General features: G+C 34.9%; 2 protein-coding genes across 4 annotated transcripts; both read left to right on the plus strand.

Annotated features, from left to right (window-relative positions):
• LOC127070737 (immunoglobulin-binding protein 1b) lies at window positions 1-2,394 on the plus strand. 2 transcript variants are annotated; one of them, XM_051009124.1, is made up of 4 exons: window positions 1-849; window positions 972-1,313; window positions 1,397-1,794; window positions 1,884-2,393. In XM_051009124.1, the coding sequence occupies exons 1-4, from the start codon at window positions 736-738 to the stop codon at window positions 2,101-2,103; spliced, it is 1,074 nt and encodes a 357-aa protein (XP_050865081.1). In that variant the 5' UTR covers window positions 1-735; the 3' UTR covers window positions 2,104-2,393. The 2 variants fall into 2 exon arrangements, with proteins under 2 accessions (XP_050865081.1, XP_050865082.1); XM_051009125.1 differs by having other exon boundaries at window positions 710-849; window positions 1,030-1,313; window positions 1,884-2,394.
• A 5,743-nt stretch (window positions 2,395-8,137) lies between these two features.
• Window positions 8,138-12,752, plus strand: LOC127070726 (polypeptide N-acetylgalactosaminyltransferase 3-like). 2 transcript variants are annotated; one of them, XM_051009069.1, is made up of 12 exons: window positions 8,138-8,286; window positions 8,631-8,985; window positions 9,051-9,160; window positions 9,312-9,492; window positions 9,578-9,747; window positions 9,825-9,992; window positions 10,084-10,183; window positions 10,261-10,670; window positions 10,757-10,899; window positions 11,027-11,293; window positions 11,372-11,417; window positions 11,570-11,706. In XM_051009069.1, the coding sequence occupies exons 2-11, from the start codon at window positions 8,852-8,854 to the stop codon at window positions 11,408-11,410; spliced, it is 1,722 nt and encodes a 573-aa protein (XP_050865026.1). In that variant the 5' UTR covers window positions 8,138-8,286; window positions 8,631-8,851; the 3' UTR covers window positions 11,411-11,417; window positions 11,570-11,706. The 2 variants fall into 2 exon arrangements, with proteins under 2 accessions (XP_050865026.1, XP_050865025.1); XM_051009068.1 differs by lacking the exon at window positions 11,372-11,417 and having other exon boundaries at window positions 11,570-12,752.
• The last annotated feature ends 123 nt before the right edge of the window (window positions 12,753-12,875 follow it).

Consider the following 12,875-nt stretch of genomic DNA (forward strand, 5'->3'; position numbering starts at 1 on the left):
CTTTCTTTCTTTCTTTCTTTCTTTCTTTCTTTCTTTCTTTCTACAAATCCGTCACTTTGTTGAAACAGAAGCAGTTACGTTTAAAACGCAATTCTTATCTACTTTATGTCTATCCAATTTATTTAGTTCTATCTAGACGCTAAAAAGGGAATCGGGACTTCATTAAAATTTATTTCAAGCACCGCACATAAAGCTTTGTAAGTACTTATCTCGAGTATACGTCCTCTTATTAGAAAGGAACGAGTTCTAAGCAAGTTCAAAAGGAAGAGAAGAAGTAGTCTTGCGATCTTTTATCTTTTTTCTTTTCCTTTTTTTTTTACCGGTAAACGTTCATTTCAATGTTCGAATTAATTACGTATAATTAGTTAAATAAATATAATTAATGAGTTGAAAATGACTATACGGTGTAGTCCGTCAATGATTTATAATTGTATCTGTGGTTTATAGATGTGGGTATTTTTCAAACTGTTTTATCGATCGTAATAGAAAGAATTTTTATCGATAATCGTAAACCCATACCGACACTTTTGTTTCATTTATCGACGGTTTTAACTATTTATAAAATCGCCAAAACTGTTTTATCATACGTGGTAAAGTAGTTTTTATCAGTATCTTTAGATATACGGACATTTCTATATTTTCTTTATCGACATTCAGTTGTAATTAATACAAACATAACCTTATTGTTTTGAGCAAAGAAAAATAGTATTACGAAGATTAATAAGAAATATAGAAATGTCAGAAGTTAAAAAAGATAAAGCTTCCTTGACGGAATTATTTGACAATGCATTTCGATTATTCAATAATATTAATAAAACAGACGAACCAACGAATACTCCAAAAGTACAGGTAATAAAAATAAATAAACATTTTATTATTACTTATTTTGATTTGATTATCATCTATAAAGAATTTATAGCTTGAAACAATGTTCTATATTATAAGCTTCTATACATTTGTTACTCATATAGTCTGACATCAGGAAAGCAATGAATATGTTTGAAGATTTAACAAGATTCGTATCTCTAGTGGACATGTTTAGTGAAAATGAAACTATCGATGAAGTGTCAACGGAACATCTCAAATATCTTCTATTACCGGCTCTTCTTGGTACTCTCATCACTAAAATATGTGGTACTGATGACAGAATGCATCTTGTCAAAGTAGCAGAGATCTATTTTGTTGATTTTCTAAAAAGAGTAAAAGCTTATGGACTCACAGATATAAATATTCCCGAACCTAAATCAGAGGAAGAAAATAGTAGCACATCCAGTGACAGAGTAAAAAGTAATGCTGAGATGATTACGGAAATGGTAATTTTTAACATTAATTATTCGTGATAATAACTAAAATAATTTTAGTAATAATAAGTTAATTCATCTTGTATATTTCATAGGTTTCTCGTAGAAATACAAAGTTGCAAAGATATAAGGAACAGAAAGAATTGGAAACATCTTTAGATGTTTTACAGAAAAGTATGGATAATCCAAATATCGATGAAGAAACAAAAAGGGAGTATTTTATTACACTTTTGAAATTATATATAACTCAAACAATTGAGGAATTAAGTTCAATAGCTGCAGAGAAACCTATATTGGAGCACATGCAGAAAGTGGGTCATTCAGATACAATGACATCTCATTCTTCGCATAAATTTAAATCATCTGGTAGTAAACTCCAACCAATTATCATTACTCGAAATGAGCTGCAAAAGAAAGTTTATGGTGCAGGATATCCAAGTCTTCCAGTATTAACAGTACAGGAATTTTATGATCAAAGAGTTAAGGAAGGAGAGTAAGTCTGTGATATATTTTTTTAACTAAAATAAAAATAAACTAAATAAACATGAAAAATAAAAATAACGTAATTACTTTCTTTTTCAGTTGGCCAGATGCTTCACTACGTAATCAAATAAACTCCAGATGTTTGCAAGATTTGTCAATTAGTGATAATAATGAAAATAACCAAGAAGATAAAGAAGACATTCAAAAGGAAGAAAAGATAGAGACGGATGACCCACAACTTTTAGAACAAACTCGTGCTATGGATGAATACAAGGATATGCATCGTAGAGGATGGGGAAATCGTGCAAACAGAAGTTAAATCTACAATAATGTATCAATATCAATTACAAATAAAAAATTGTACAAGCAAAAAAAAACCTATTAAAATTCTTTTCTAATCTACTAATACATACATATAAAATTATACGTTATATTCTAGTGTTATACAATGTTAAGATAAATGATATTATATTATATCAAATAAATTGTACTATATTGTATTATATAATATCGCACCATATAATGATTAAATAGACAATTAGCAAATGAAGTGTATTTTGTATATATACAAAATTAACATGAAAATAAAGGCTTTCTGAGAATAAAAATACAATGTGTTCTGCATGATTTCCAATAACATATCATTCCTTACAGCCATGTAAAATTGCAACGATGAAAAAACTTTCCATAACATCTCCCAGCGTATTACAAAATCTTGTCCTAAATCGCGACTTCCGAGAAAAATAAACGAGGAAACAAAACATTGCATTATCAAAAACAGTAGGTATAACCATTCAGAGATAGGAAAATTGATCGTGCCACCTCCTGATATATCATGTTATCCGGTTACAAATCCCGGTTCGCGGGAGGAGTTTTCTTTGAACCAATAGCAGTTATTTTCAAAAATAGAAAGCATAGCGAAGGAGGGAGCGGCAGAATTGATCGTGCCACCTCCTGGTATATCATGTGATCCGGTTACAAATCCCGATTCACGGGAGGAGTTTTCATTGAACCAATAGCTGTTATTTTCAAAAATAGAAAGCATAGCGAAGGAGGGAGGGGCAGGATTGATCGTGCCACCTCTTGGTATATCATGTGATCCGGTTACAAATCCCGATTTGCGGGAGGAGTTTTCATTGAACCAATAGCTGTTATTTTCAAAAATAGAAAGCATAGCGAAGGAGGGAGCGGCAGGATTGATCGTGCCACCTCTTGGTATATCATGTGATCCGGTTACAAATCCCGGTTCGCGGGAGGAGTTTTCATTCAACCAATAGCTGTTATTTTCAAAAATAGAAAGCATAGCGAAGGAGGGAGCGGCAGGATTGATCGTGCCACCTCTTGGTATATCATGTGATCCGGTTACAAATCCCGATTTGCTGGAAGAGTTTTCATTCAACCAATAGCTGTTATTTTCAAAAATAGAAAGCATAGCGAAGGAGGGAGCGGCAGGATTGATCGTGCCACCTCTTGGTATATCATGTGATCCGGTTACAAATCCCGATTCGCGGGAGGAGTATTCATTCAACCAATAGCTGTTATTTTCAAAAATAGAAAGCATAGCGAAGGAGGGAGCAGCGGAATTGATCGTGCCACCTCCTGGTATATTATGTGATCCGGTTACAAATCCCGATTTGCTGGAAGAGTTTTCATTCAACCAATAGCTGTTATTTTCAAAAATAGAAAGCATAGCGAAGGAGGGAGCGGCAGGATTGATCGTGCCACCTCCTGGTATATCATGTGATCCGGTTACAAATCCCGATTTGCGGGAGGAGTTTTCATTGAACCAATAGCTGTTATTTTCAAAAATAGAAAGCATAGTGAAGGAGGGAGTGGCAGGATTGATCGTGCCACCTCTTGGTATATCATGTGATCCGGTTACAAATCCCGATTTGCGGGAGGAGTTTTCATTGAACCAATAGCTGTTATTTTCAAAAATGGAAAGCATAGCGAAGGAGGGAGCGGCGGAATTGATCGTGCCACCTCCTGGTATATCATGTGATCCGGTTACAAATCCCGGTTCGCGGGAGGAGTTTTCATTGAACCAATAGCTGTTATTTTCAAAAATAGAAAGCATAGCGAAGGAAGGAGCGGCAGGATTGATCGTGCCACCTCTTGGTATATCATGTGATCCGGTTACAAATCCCGATTTGCTGGAAGAGTTTTCATTGAACCAATAGCTGTTATTTTCAAAAATAGAAAGCATAGTGAAGGAGGGAGTGGCAGGATTGATCGTGCCACCTCTTGGTATATCATGTGATCCGGTTACAAATCCCGATTTGCGGGAGGAGTTTTCATTGAACCAATAGCTGTTATTTTCAAAAATGGAAAGCATAGCGAAGGAGGGAGCGGCGGAATTGATCGTGCCACCTCCTGGTATATCATGTGATCCGGTTACAAATCCCGATTTGCGGGAGGAGTTTTCATTGAACCAATAGCTGTTATTTTCAAAAATAGAAAGCATAGTGAAGGAGGGAGTGGCAGGATTGACCGTGCCACCTCTTGGTATATCATGTGATCCGGTTACAAATCCCGGTTCGCGGGAGGAGTTTTCATTGAACCAATAGCTGTTATTTTCAAAAATAGAAAGCATAGCGAAGGAGGGAGCGGCAGGATTGATCGTGCCACCTCTTGGTATATCATGTGATCCGGTTACAAATCCCGATTTGCTGGAAGAGTTTTCATTGAACCAATAGCTGTTATTTTCAAAAATAGAAAGCATAGTGAAGGAGGGAGTGGCAGGATTGATCGTGCCACCTCTTGGTATATCATGTGATCCGGTTACAAATCCCGATTTGCGGGAGGAGTTTTCATTGAACCAATAGCTGTTATTTTCAAAAATGGAAAGCATAGCGAAGGAGGGAGCGGCGGAATTGATCGTGCCACCTCCTGGTATATCATGTGATCCGGTTACAAATCCCGATTTGCGGGAGGAGTTTTCATTGAACCAATAGCTGTTATTTTCAAAAATAGAAAGCATAGTGAAGGAGGGAGTGGGAGGATTGATCGTGCCACCTCTTGGTATATCATGTGATCCGGTTACAAATCCCGATTTGCGGGAGGAGTTTTCATTGAACCAATAGCTGTTATTTTCAAAAATGGAAAGCATAGCGAAGGAGGGAGCGGCGGAATTGATCGTGCCACCTCCTGGTATATCATGTGATCCGGTTACAAATCCCGATTTGCTGGAAGAGTTTTCATTGAACCAATAGCTGTTATTTTCAAAAATAGAAAGCATAGTGAAGGAGGGAGTGGCAGGATTGATCGTGCCACCTCTTGGTATATCATGTGATCCGGTTACAAATCCCGATTCGCGGGAGGAGTTTTCATTGAACCAATAGCTGTTATTTTCAAAAATAGAAAGCATAGCGAAGGAGGGAGCGGCAGGATTGATCGTGCCACCTCTTGGTATATCATGTGATCCGGTTACAAATCCCGATTCGCGGGAGGAGTTTTCATTCAACCAATAGCTGTTATTTTCAAAAATAGAAAGCATAGCGAAGGAGGGAGCGGCAGGATTGATCGTGCCACCTCTTGGTATATCATGTGATCCGGTTACAAATCCCGATTTGCTGGAAGAGTTTTCATTCAACCAATAGCTGTTATTTTCAAAAATAGAAAGCATAGCGAAGGAGGGAGCGGCAGGATTGATCGTGCCACCTCCTGGTATATCATGTGATCCGGTTACAAATCCCGATTTGCGGGAGGAGTTTTCATTGAACCAATAGCTGTTATTTTCAAAAATAGAAAGCATAGCGAAGGAGGGAGCGGCAGGATTGATCGTGCCACCTCTTGGTATATCATGTGATCCGGTTACAAATCCCGATTCGCGGGAGGAGTTTTCATTCAACCAATAGCTGTTATTTTCAAAAATAGAAAGCATAGCGAAGGAGGGAGCGGCAGGATTGATCGTGCCACCTCTTGGTATATCATGTGATCCGGTTACAAATCCCGATTTGCTGGAAGAGTTTTCATTCAACCAATAGCTGTTATTTTCAAAAATAGAAAGCATAGCGAAGGAGGGAGCGGCAGGATTGATCGTGCCACCTCCTGGTATATCATGTGATCCGGTTACAAATCCCGATTTGCGGGAGGAGTTTTCATTGAACCAATAGCTGTTATTTTCAAAAATGGAAAGCATAGCGAAGGAGGGAGCGGCGGAATTGATCGTGCCACCTTCTGGTATATCATGTGTTCCGGTTACAAATCCTGGTTCGCGGGAGGTGTTTTCATTGAACCAATAGCTGTTATTTTCAAAAATAGAAAGCATAGCGAAGGAGGGAGCGGCGGAATTGATCGTGCCACCTCTTGGTATATCATGTGATCCGGTTACAAATCCCGATTTGCGGGAGGAGTTTTCATTGAACCAATAGCTGTTATTTTCAAAAATAGAAAGCATAGCGAAGGAGGGAGCGGCGGAATTGATCGTGCCACCTCCTCGTATATCATGTGATCCGGTTACAAATCCCGATTCGCGGGAGGAGTTTTCATTGAACCAATAGCTGTTATTTTCAAAAATAGAAAGCATAGCGAAGGAGGGAGCGGCAGGATTGATCGTGCCACCTCTTGGTATATCATGTGATCCGGTTACAAATCCCGATTCGCGGGAGGAGTTTTCATTCAACCAATAGCTGTTATTTTCAAAAATAGAAAGCATAGCGAAGGAGGGAGCGGCAGGATTGATCGTGCCACCTCTTGGTATATCATGTGATCCGGTTACAAATCCCGATTTGCTGGAAGAGTTTTCATTCAACCAATAGCTGTTATTTTCAAAAATAGAAAGCATAGCGAAGGAGGGAGCGGCAGGATTGATCGTGCCACCTCCTCGTATATCATGTGATCCGGTTACAAATCCCGATTCGCGGGAGGAGTTTTCATTGAACCAATAGCTGTTATTTTCAAAAATAGAAAGCATAGCGAAGGAGGGAGCGGCAGGATTGATCGTGCCACCTCTTGGTATATCATGTGATCCGGTTACAAATCCCGATTCGCGGGAGGAGTTTTCATTCAACCAATAGCTGTTATTTTCAAAAATAGAAAGCATAGCGAAGGAGGGAGCGGCAGGATTGATCGTGCCACCTCTTGGTATATCATGTGATCCGGTTACAAATCCCGATTTGCTGGAAGAGTTTTCATTCAACCAATAGCTGTTATTTTCAAAAATAGAAAGCATAGCGAAGGAGGGAGCGGCAGGATTGATCGTGCCACCTCCTCGTATATCATGTGATCCGGTTACAAATCCCGATTCGCGGGAGGAGTTTTCATTGAACCAATAGCTGTTATTTTCAAAAATAGAAAGCATAGCGAAGGAGGGAGCGGCAGGATTGATCGTGCCACCTCTTGGTATATCATGTGATCCGGTTACAAATCCCGATTCGCGGGAGGAGTTTTCATTCAACCAATAGCTGTTATTTTCAAAAATAGAAAGCATAGCGAAGGAGGGAGCGGCAGGATTGATCGTGCCACCTCTTGGTATATCATGTGATCCGGTTACAAATCCCGATTTGCTGGAAGAGTTTTCATTCAACCAATAGCTGTTATTTTCAAAAATAGAAAGCATAGCGAAGGAGGGAGCGGCAGGATTGATCGTGCCACCTCCTGGTATATCATGTGATCCGGTTACAAATCCCGATTTGCGGGAGGAGTTTTCATTGAACCAATAGCTGTTATTTTCAAAAATGGAAAGCATAGCGAAGGAGGGAGCGGCGGAATTGATCGTGCCACCTCCTCGTATATCATGTGATCCGCTTACATATCCCGATTTGGTGTAAGAGTTTTCATTGAATCAATACCTGTTATTTTCAAAAATAGAATGCATATCCTTGGAGGGAGCGGCAGAATTGATCGTGCCACCTCTTCGTATATCATGTTATTCTGTTATATATCATTATATGCGCCAAAATTTTTTGTTGTGACCAGAATTGAAAATGTGAAGGACCATTTTTAGGAAGTGCTAGGTAATCGTAGGATTGAATATAAAACACATTTGGTTTCATTTTATGTTAAAAATTTTTATTTGTATCTTTATTTATTTTACATAGTATATATAATATAATACATATTACAATAGAATGAAATGGTATATTATTCAATTTATATTTGTAAAATATAATATAATAGAATATAACGCAATATAATGTAGTATAATACAATGTGACGCAATTTTTTTTTATTTAATACAATATAACGATATATTATGTAGTATAGTACAATAATACTTAGTATAGTATAGTAATATATATATATACATTTATACATTTATATAGATAAATATATATATGTAGATTTACATAGGTTTTTATCCAAAATACTAATCGATAAAGCAGGAATCTTGAAATCAATATATTTTGTGACGTGCATAGGAAACGTCTATCTTATCAGGTATTCCAAGTTTGATGTATTCTTGTGCTTTATGTTCGGAATAATTCGATATAATATGAGTTGTTCTTCGTTTAATTAAATTAAAATTGAGATAATTTATAATACATCAAATTATTATGTGGTGGGTTAATTTAATGTTACAAAATCTAAAATGATACTTTGTTTCAATAGTTAAATTGAAGTTATGTTAATTTGTAGTTGTATATTTGAATATCCTTTTGTTTCATTGGACATTTGTAGAATTACGATAAATTAAAATATACAAGTTTTGTATGAAATTATTTTTTGCAATTTTATAAAGTTAGGTTAGATAAGGTTTCTGTATTTATATAAAATTATAGTGTTTTATATTTGAAATATAATAAAATTTTTTAAATATTGGTATTGTTGACTCTTCTCTTTAATTTTTCTATTGGAACACTATCAATAATATTAGTATAAAGTATTATATTTATTATTTTCTAGGTGTCGTAATGTCCAATCAAAATTGTTTGACTGCGATGACCTGACTTAATCAGTAAAAGGAGCATGATATGGGAAGTCAGAATGTTTTGATGAACTTAAATAATGTATATTCTTATTTAAAATATCAAAGAAAAAAGCCACATGAATAATTTAGTCAGTAGCAAATTATCAATCTAGAGTTGATCGTGTTAGGAATGGAATGAGGAAATAATAGTCCTTTAATGTGGTACAATATGCTTCCAAGATTAAGAAGAATATATCGGTTTTATATGATAGTCGTCGTAATTATAATGATTATTGGATTTATAATTTGGTCTAATAGCAAAGAGAAGTCTAATGATTTTGATTCTTCAAGGTGAGTAACACTTTTTATAATTATATATTATTTCAATGATAATTAATTATTGTTACTTATTTCAGACATCTAAATGATCGACAAGATTATTTGGATAGTCCAGGTATTAAAGTGATAGTAGGTCATTACATAGGAGATTCCATTAATCCATTGATAACTTCTAATATTACAAAAGGTAAATTGAATATTTTCATTGCTATCAAACTGTGTGTAATTATACTTATGTATGTATATATACATATATATATATATATATATATATATATATATATATATATATGTATATGTGTGTGCGTGTGTGTATTTATATCTTTTATGTGTTTCAGAAATTATTAATAAAAATATGTTCGATCCTCGTCCGTTTGAAGGTAGAAACGGAGAACCAGTTATAATACCATCTAAAGATTTCATCAAAATGCAACAACTCTATCAAATAAATCATTTCAATTTAATGGCAAGTGATAGAATACCATTAAATCGTTCTTTACCCGATATAAGAAAAAAAAAGTAGGTAATAGATCATAACATATCATATAATACTGCTTAACTTATTAGCATTATCCATTTTTTTTTGTTTTCTATTCATCCTTAGATGTATTACGAGATATGCGAATTTAGTTGATCTTCCGAGAACGTCGATAATCATAGTATTTCATAATGAAGCATGGAGTACATTATTGAGGACAGTTCATAGTGTCATTAATAGATCACCTAAAAAATTATTAGAAGAAATAATACTCGTCGATGACAATAGTGATAGAGGTAATAATTACTAGTTATTATACGAAAATATACAATGACATTTATATCAAACATATCTATGTCTTTTGTCCAATTAGATTTTTTAAAAAATCCTTTGGATGAATACGTAAGGACGTTAGATGTTTCCACGCGAGTAATACATTCAAGAAAACGAATAGGTTTGATAAAAGCTAGAATTTTGGGAGCAAAAGAAGCCAAAAGCGAAGTACTCACTTTTCTTGATGCCCATTGTGAATGTACGGTTGGTAGGTAAGCTTTTGCATTTGATCGCGTTACTTTCCGATAATTATTAAATTTATAACAAGACGTTGTAATTAGAGATGATAACGTTTTCAGGATGGTTGGAACCATTGTTGGAAGTGGTAGCAAAGAACAAGACTCGTGTAGTATGTCCTATTATCGATATTATCAACGACAATACGTTCAGTTACACACAGTATGTTTCTTATCAAATATTTTATTATATAATATTAAATATAATAAAATGTTTGATAGAATCTTTTTTTATTATAGATCATTGGAACCGCATTGGGGCGCCTTCAATTGGGATTTGCATTTCCGTTGGTTAAGCCTAAACGGTCAACTTTTAAAAGAGAGACTTAAGGACATCATAGAACCGTTTAGAACACCTGCTATGGCCGGTGGACTCTTTTCGATGAACAGAGATTATTTTTTCGAGTTGGGTGGTTACGATGATCAAATGCGCATTTGGGGTGGTGAGAATTTAGAACTATCCTTTCGTGTTTGGCAATGTGGTGGCAGCATAGAAATTGTTCCTTGTTCGCACGTCGGCCATCTTTTTCGAGAGACATCGCCGTACACTTTCCCTGGTGGAGTGGATGAGGTACTCTATGGAAATCTTGTCAGAGTAGCTTTGGTATGGATGGACGAGTGGGCTGAATTTTTTTTCAAGTTTAATCCCGGTAAATAATAATCTTTGTATCAGTTTCTTTTTTTTACTAGTTATCAAAGTCATATTTTAATTATTAATCGTTATTATATTATATAGGGGCAGCCAGATTAAGGGACAAACAACAAGTTAGATCGAGATTAGCTTTGCGAAAAGAATTACAATGTAAGAACTTCAAATGGTATTTGGACAATGTTTGGCCTGAACATTTTTTTCCAAAGGATAATCAATTTTTCGGCAAGGTTTCTATCGATACTGTCTTTTTCTAATCCTTCGAAAAAAATATATTTATACACACACACAAACACACACACACACACACACGCATATATATATTTATATATAATCGAAGAAAAATTTCGTATGTAGATCGTACATCTGGTTACAAAGAAATGCATCATGCGTCCTCCGATAAAAACTGTGTACTCGCAGATTTCGACTTATCTCATTCTCGAAACGTGCGTGCCACGTCCGATTCTTACTCAAATGTTCATTATGACTAAAACTGGTGTTATAATGACGGATGAAAGCCTTTGCTTGGATATAGTGGAGAACGATACGCAACATACAAGGCCAGAAATAAAGATAATGGCTTGTAATGGTCTCGATAAACAAAAATGGCAATACAACGTAAAGGTAAGATTAATTAAAATGTATATAGTATCAACAAGTTCTTTTCAAAGTAATTTTTATCAAATTATATGATTATGAAAGTTTTCCCCAAATGATTTGTTTATATGGATGAGAGGATAAAAAAAATGTAAGTATATTTTATTCTTAAAAAATAATTCTTTTACGTAATTTTAATAATTCTAAGAATAGCGTTGATTGGATCATGACTTTCATAATCAATCTATTCAATTGAAAGATAATCATTTATTTATCTTCTCTCTTTTTCTTTCTATCTTTTAGAGAAAAATAATTTTACATACGATGTCCAAACTGTGTCTTCAATATGTGGCCAATAGAAAGGAGGGTCTTGTAATAGCAGATTGTAATGGAAATATCGAACAGCAATGGTTATTAGAATCCGTCTCGTGGAAATAATTATCAGTATTTCTTTTTATATATTAATTATTACAATGTACTTTCCTTGTAAACGATGTAAACTAACATATACGAATAATCGAATCCTTTTTTGATAATATTTACAATTTCATCATATGTTTTCACGAATAACTAAGTAACTAATAAAACCGACTTTCTTATAAGAAAACTAAAAAGAACAAAAAAATAATTTAAAAAATGTTGAAATATACACGTAAAAAAAAAAACAGAACATTTTCTGTGTCATCGAGTTAGTATCTCGCGAATCTCATTGATAACTAACAGAACGAATGTGTTCGTGAGAAGAAATAAGATGAATGTGCCACTTCGAAAGTAGCGATTACAATGTTTCTTTCATATCGAAGAGACATTGCTTTTATAAATATACTTTGTTAGAAAATTTGATCGATCATCTATATGTTTTCTATTGGTATGTTTATCTTTTCAATCGATGTACACATCCTCAAACTTATTAGACCATTATTGAGATCTAGATTTTTTTTTTAAGTTGGACGGTATTATAGTTAAATTGTAAAGTTAATAATATCAGGCAAATAAATTCATTGAAGGACAACATCAACTAATCCCGATGACACTATTATTCTTCTAAGGAATTGTTTGATCGATCTAATTAGATTAAATTTATTCGGAAAAATGACGGTGCAACTTTTGCCTTTGCTTGTGAGACTGACTCGGAGTAAAAGAGGAGGACATTTTCCTACGTCATTTCAAGATAGAATTGACGTTTACGAGGCGATGTCATTTACGTTAAGATCGAACGACGTTCTTCTATATATCTGGGTCAAAGTCACGTCCTCGTCGAGGCCAAAGAGCCACTTAGCCTGAGGCCTATTTTCCCTGTTCGCGAGATCCGATCACCTCCAGGCCAAGTTTGGCAGAGATGTGCTCGCTCATCTCTAACGTTCTATACGATGCGTACAGGTTGATTCATGAACGACAATGACAAACGAATGAACATTATTCTTAGATCAATATCTCTTTAAACGTATGAAAATATCTTTAAACATATTAAACAACTACATGTTTCAATTTCAACGAGCAAAATTTGTTTTATCCATAATTGGATCTTTCAAAAATTATTTTTTATTTATCGCAAACGTGTAAATTTATTATCATTTATTTATTAAATAGTTCAATTAACGAGGAACGT

This window comes from Vespula vulgaris, chromosome 19 (genome assembly GCF_905475345.1).
Source record: "Vespula vulgaris chromosome 19, iyVesVulg1.1, whole genome shotgun sequence".
NCBI classification, from domain to species: domain Eukaryota; kingdom Metazoa; phylum Arthropoda; class Insecta; order Hymenoptera; family Vespidae; genus Vespula; species Vespula vulgaris.

Bases quoted from the DNA above. Each gene is read 5' to 3' on its own strand.
- LOC127070726 (XM_051009068.1), top strand. From the start codon at position 8,852: ATGTGGTACAATATGCTTCCAAGATTAAGAAGAATATATCGGTTTTAT. The intron at 8,986-9,050 runs GTGAGTAACACT...TACTTATTTCAG, and splicing joins AATGATTTTGATTCTTCAAG to ACATCTAAATGATCGACAAG. The intron at 9,161-9,311 runs GTAAATTGAATA...TATGTGTTTCAG, and splicing joins AACTTCTAATATTACAAAAG to AAATTATTAATAAAAATATG.
- LOC127070737 (XM_051009124.1), top strand. From the start codon at position 736: ATGTCAGAAGTTAAAAAAGATAAAGCTTCCTTGACGGAATTATTTGAC. The intron at 850-971 runs GTAATAAAAATA...TTACTCATATAG, and splicing joins CGAATACTCCAAAAGTACAG to TCTGACATCAGGAAAGCAAT. The intron at 1,795-1,883 runs GTAAGTCTGTGA...TTTCTTTTTCAG, and splicing joins CAAAGAGTTAAGGAAGGAGA to TTGGCCAGATGCTTCACTAC.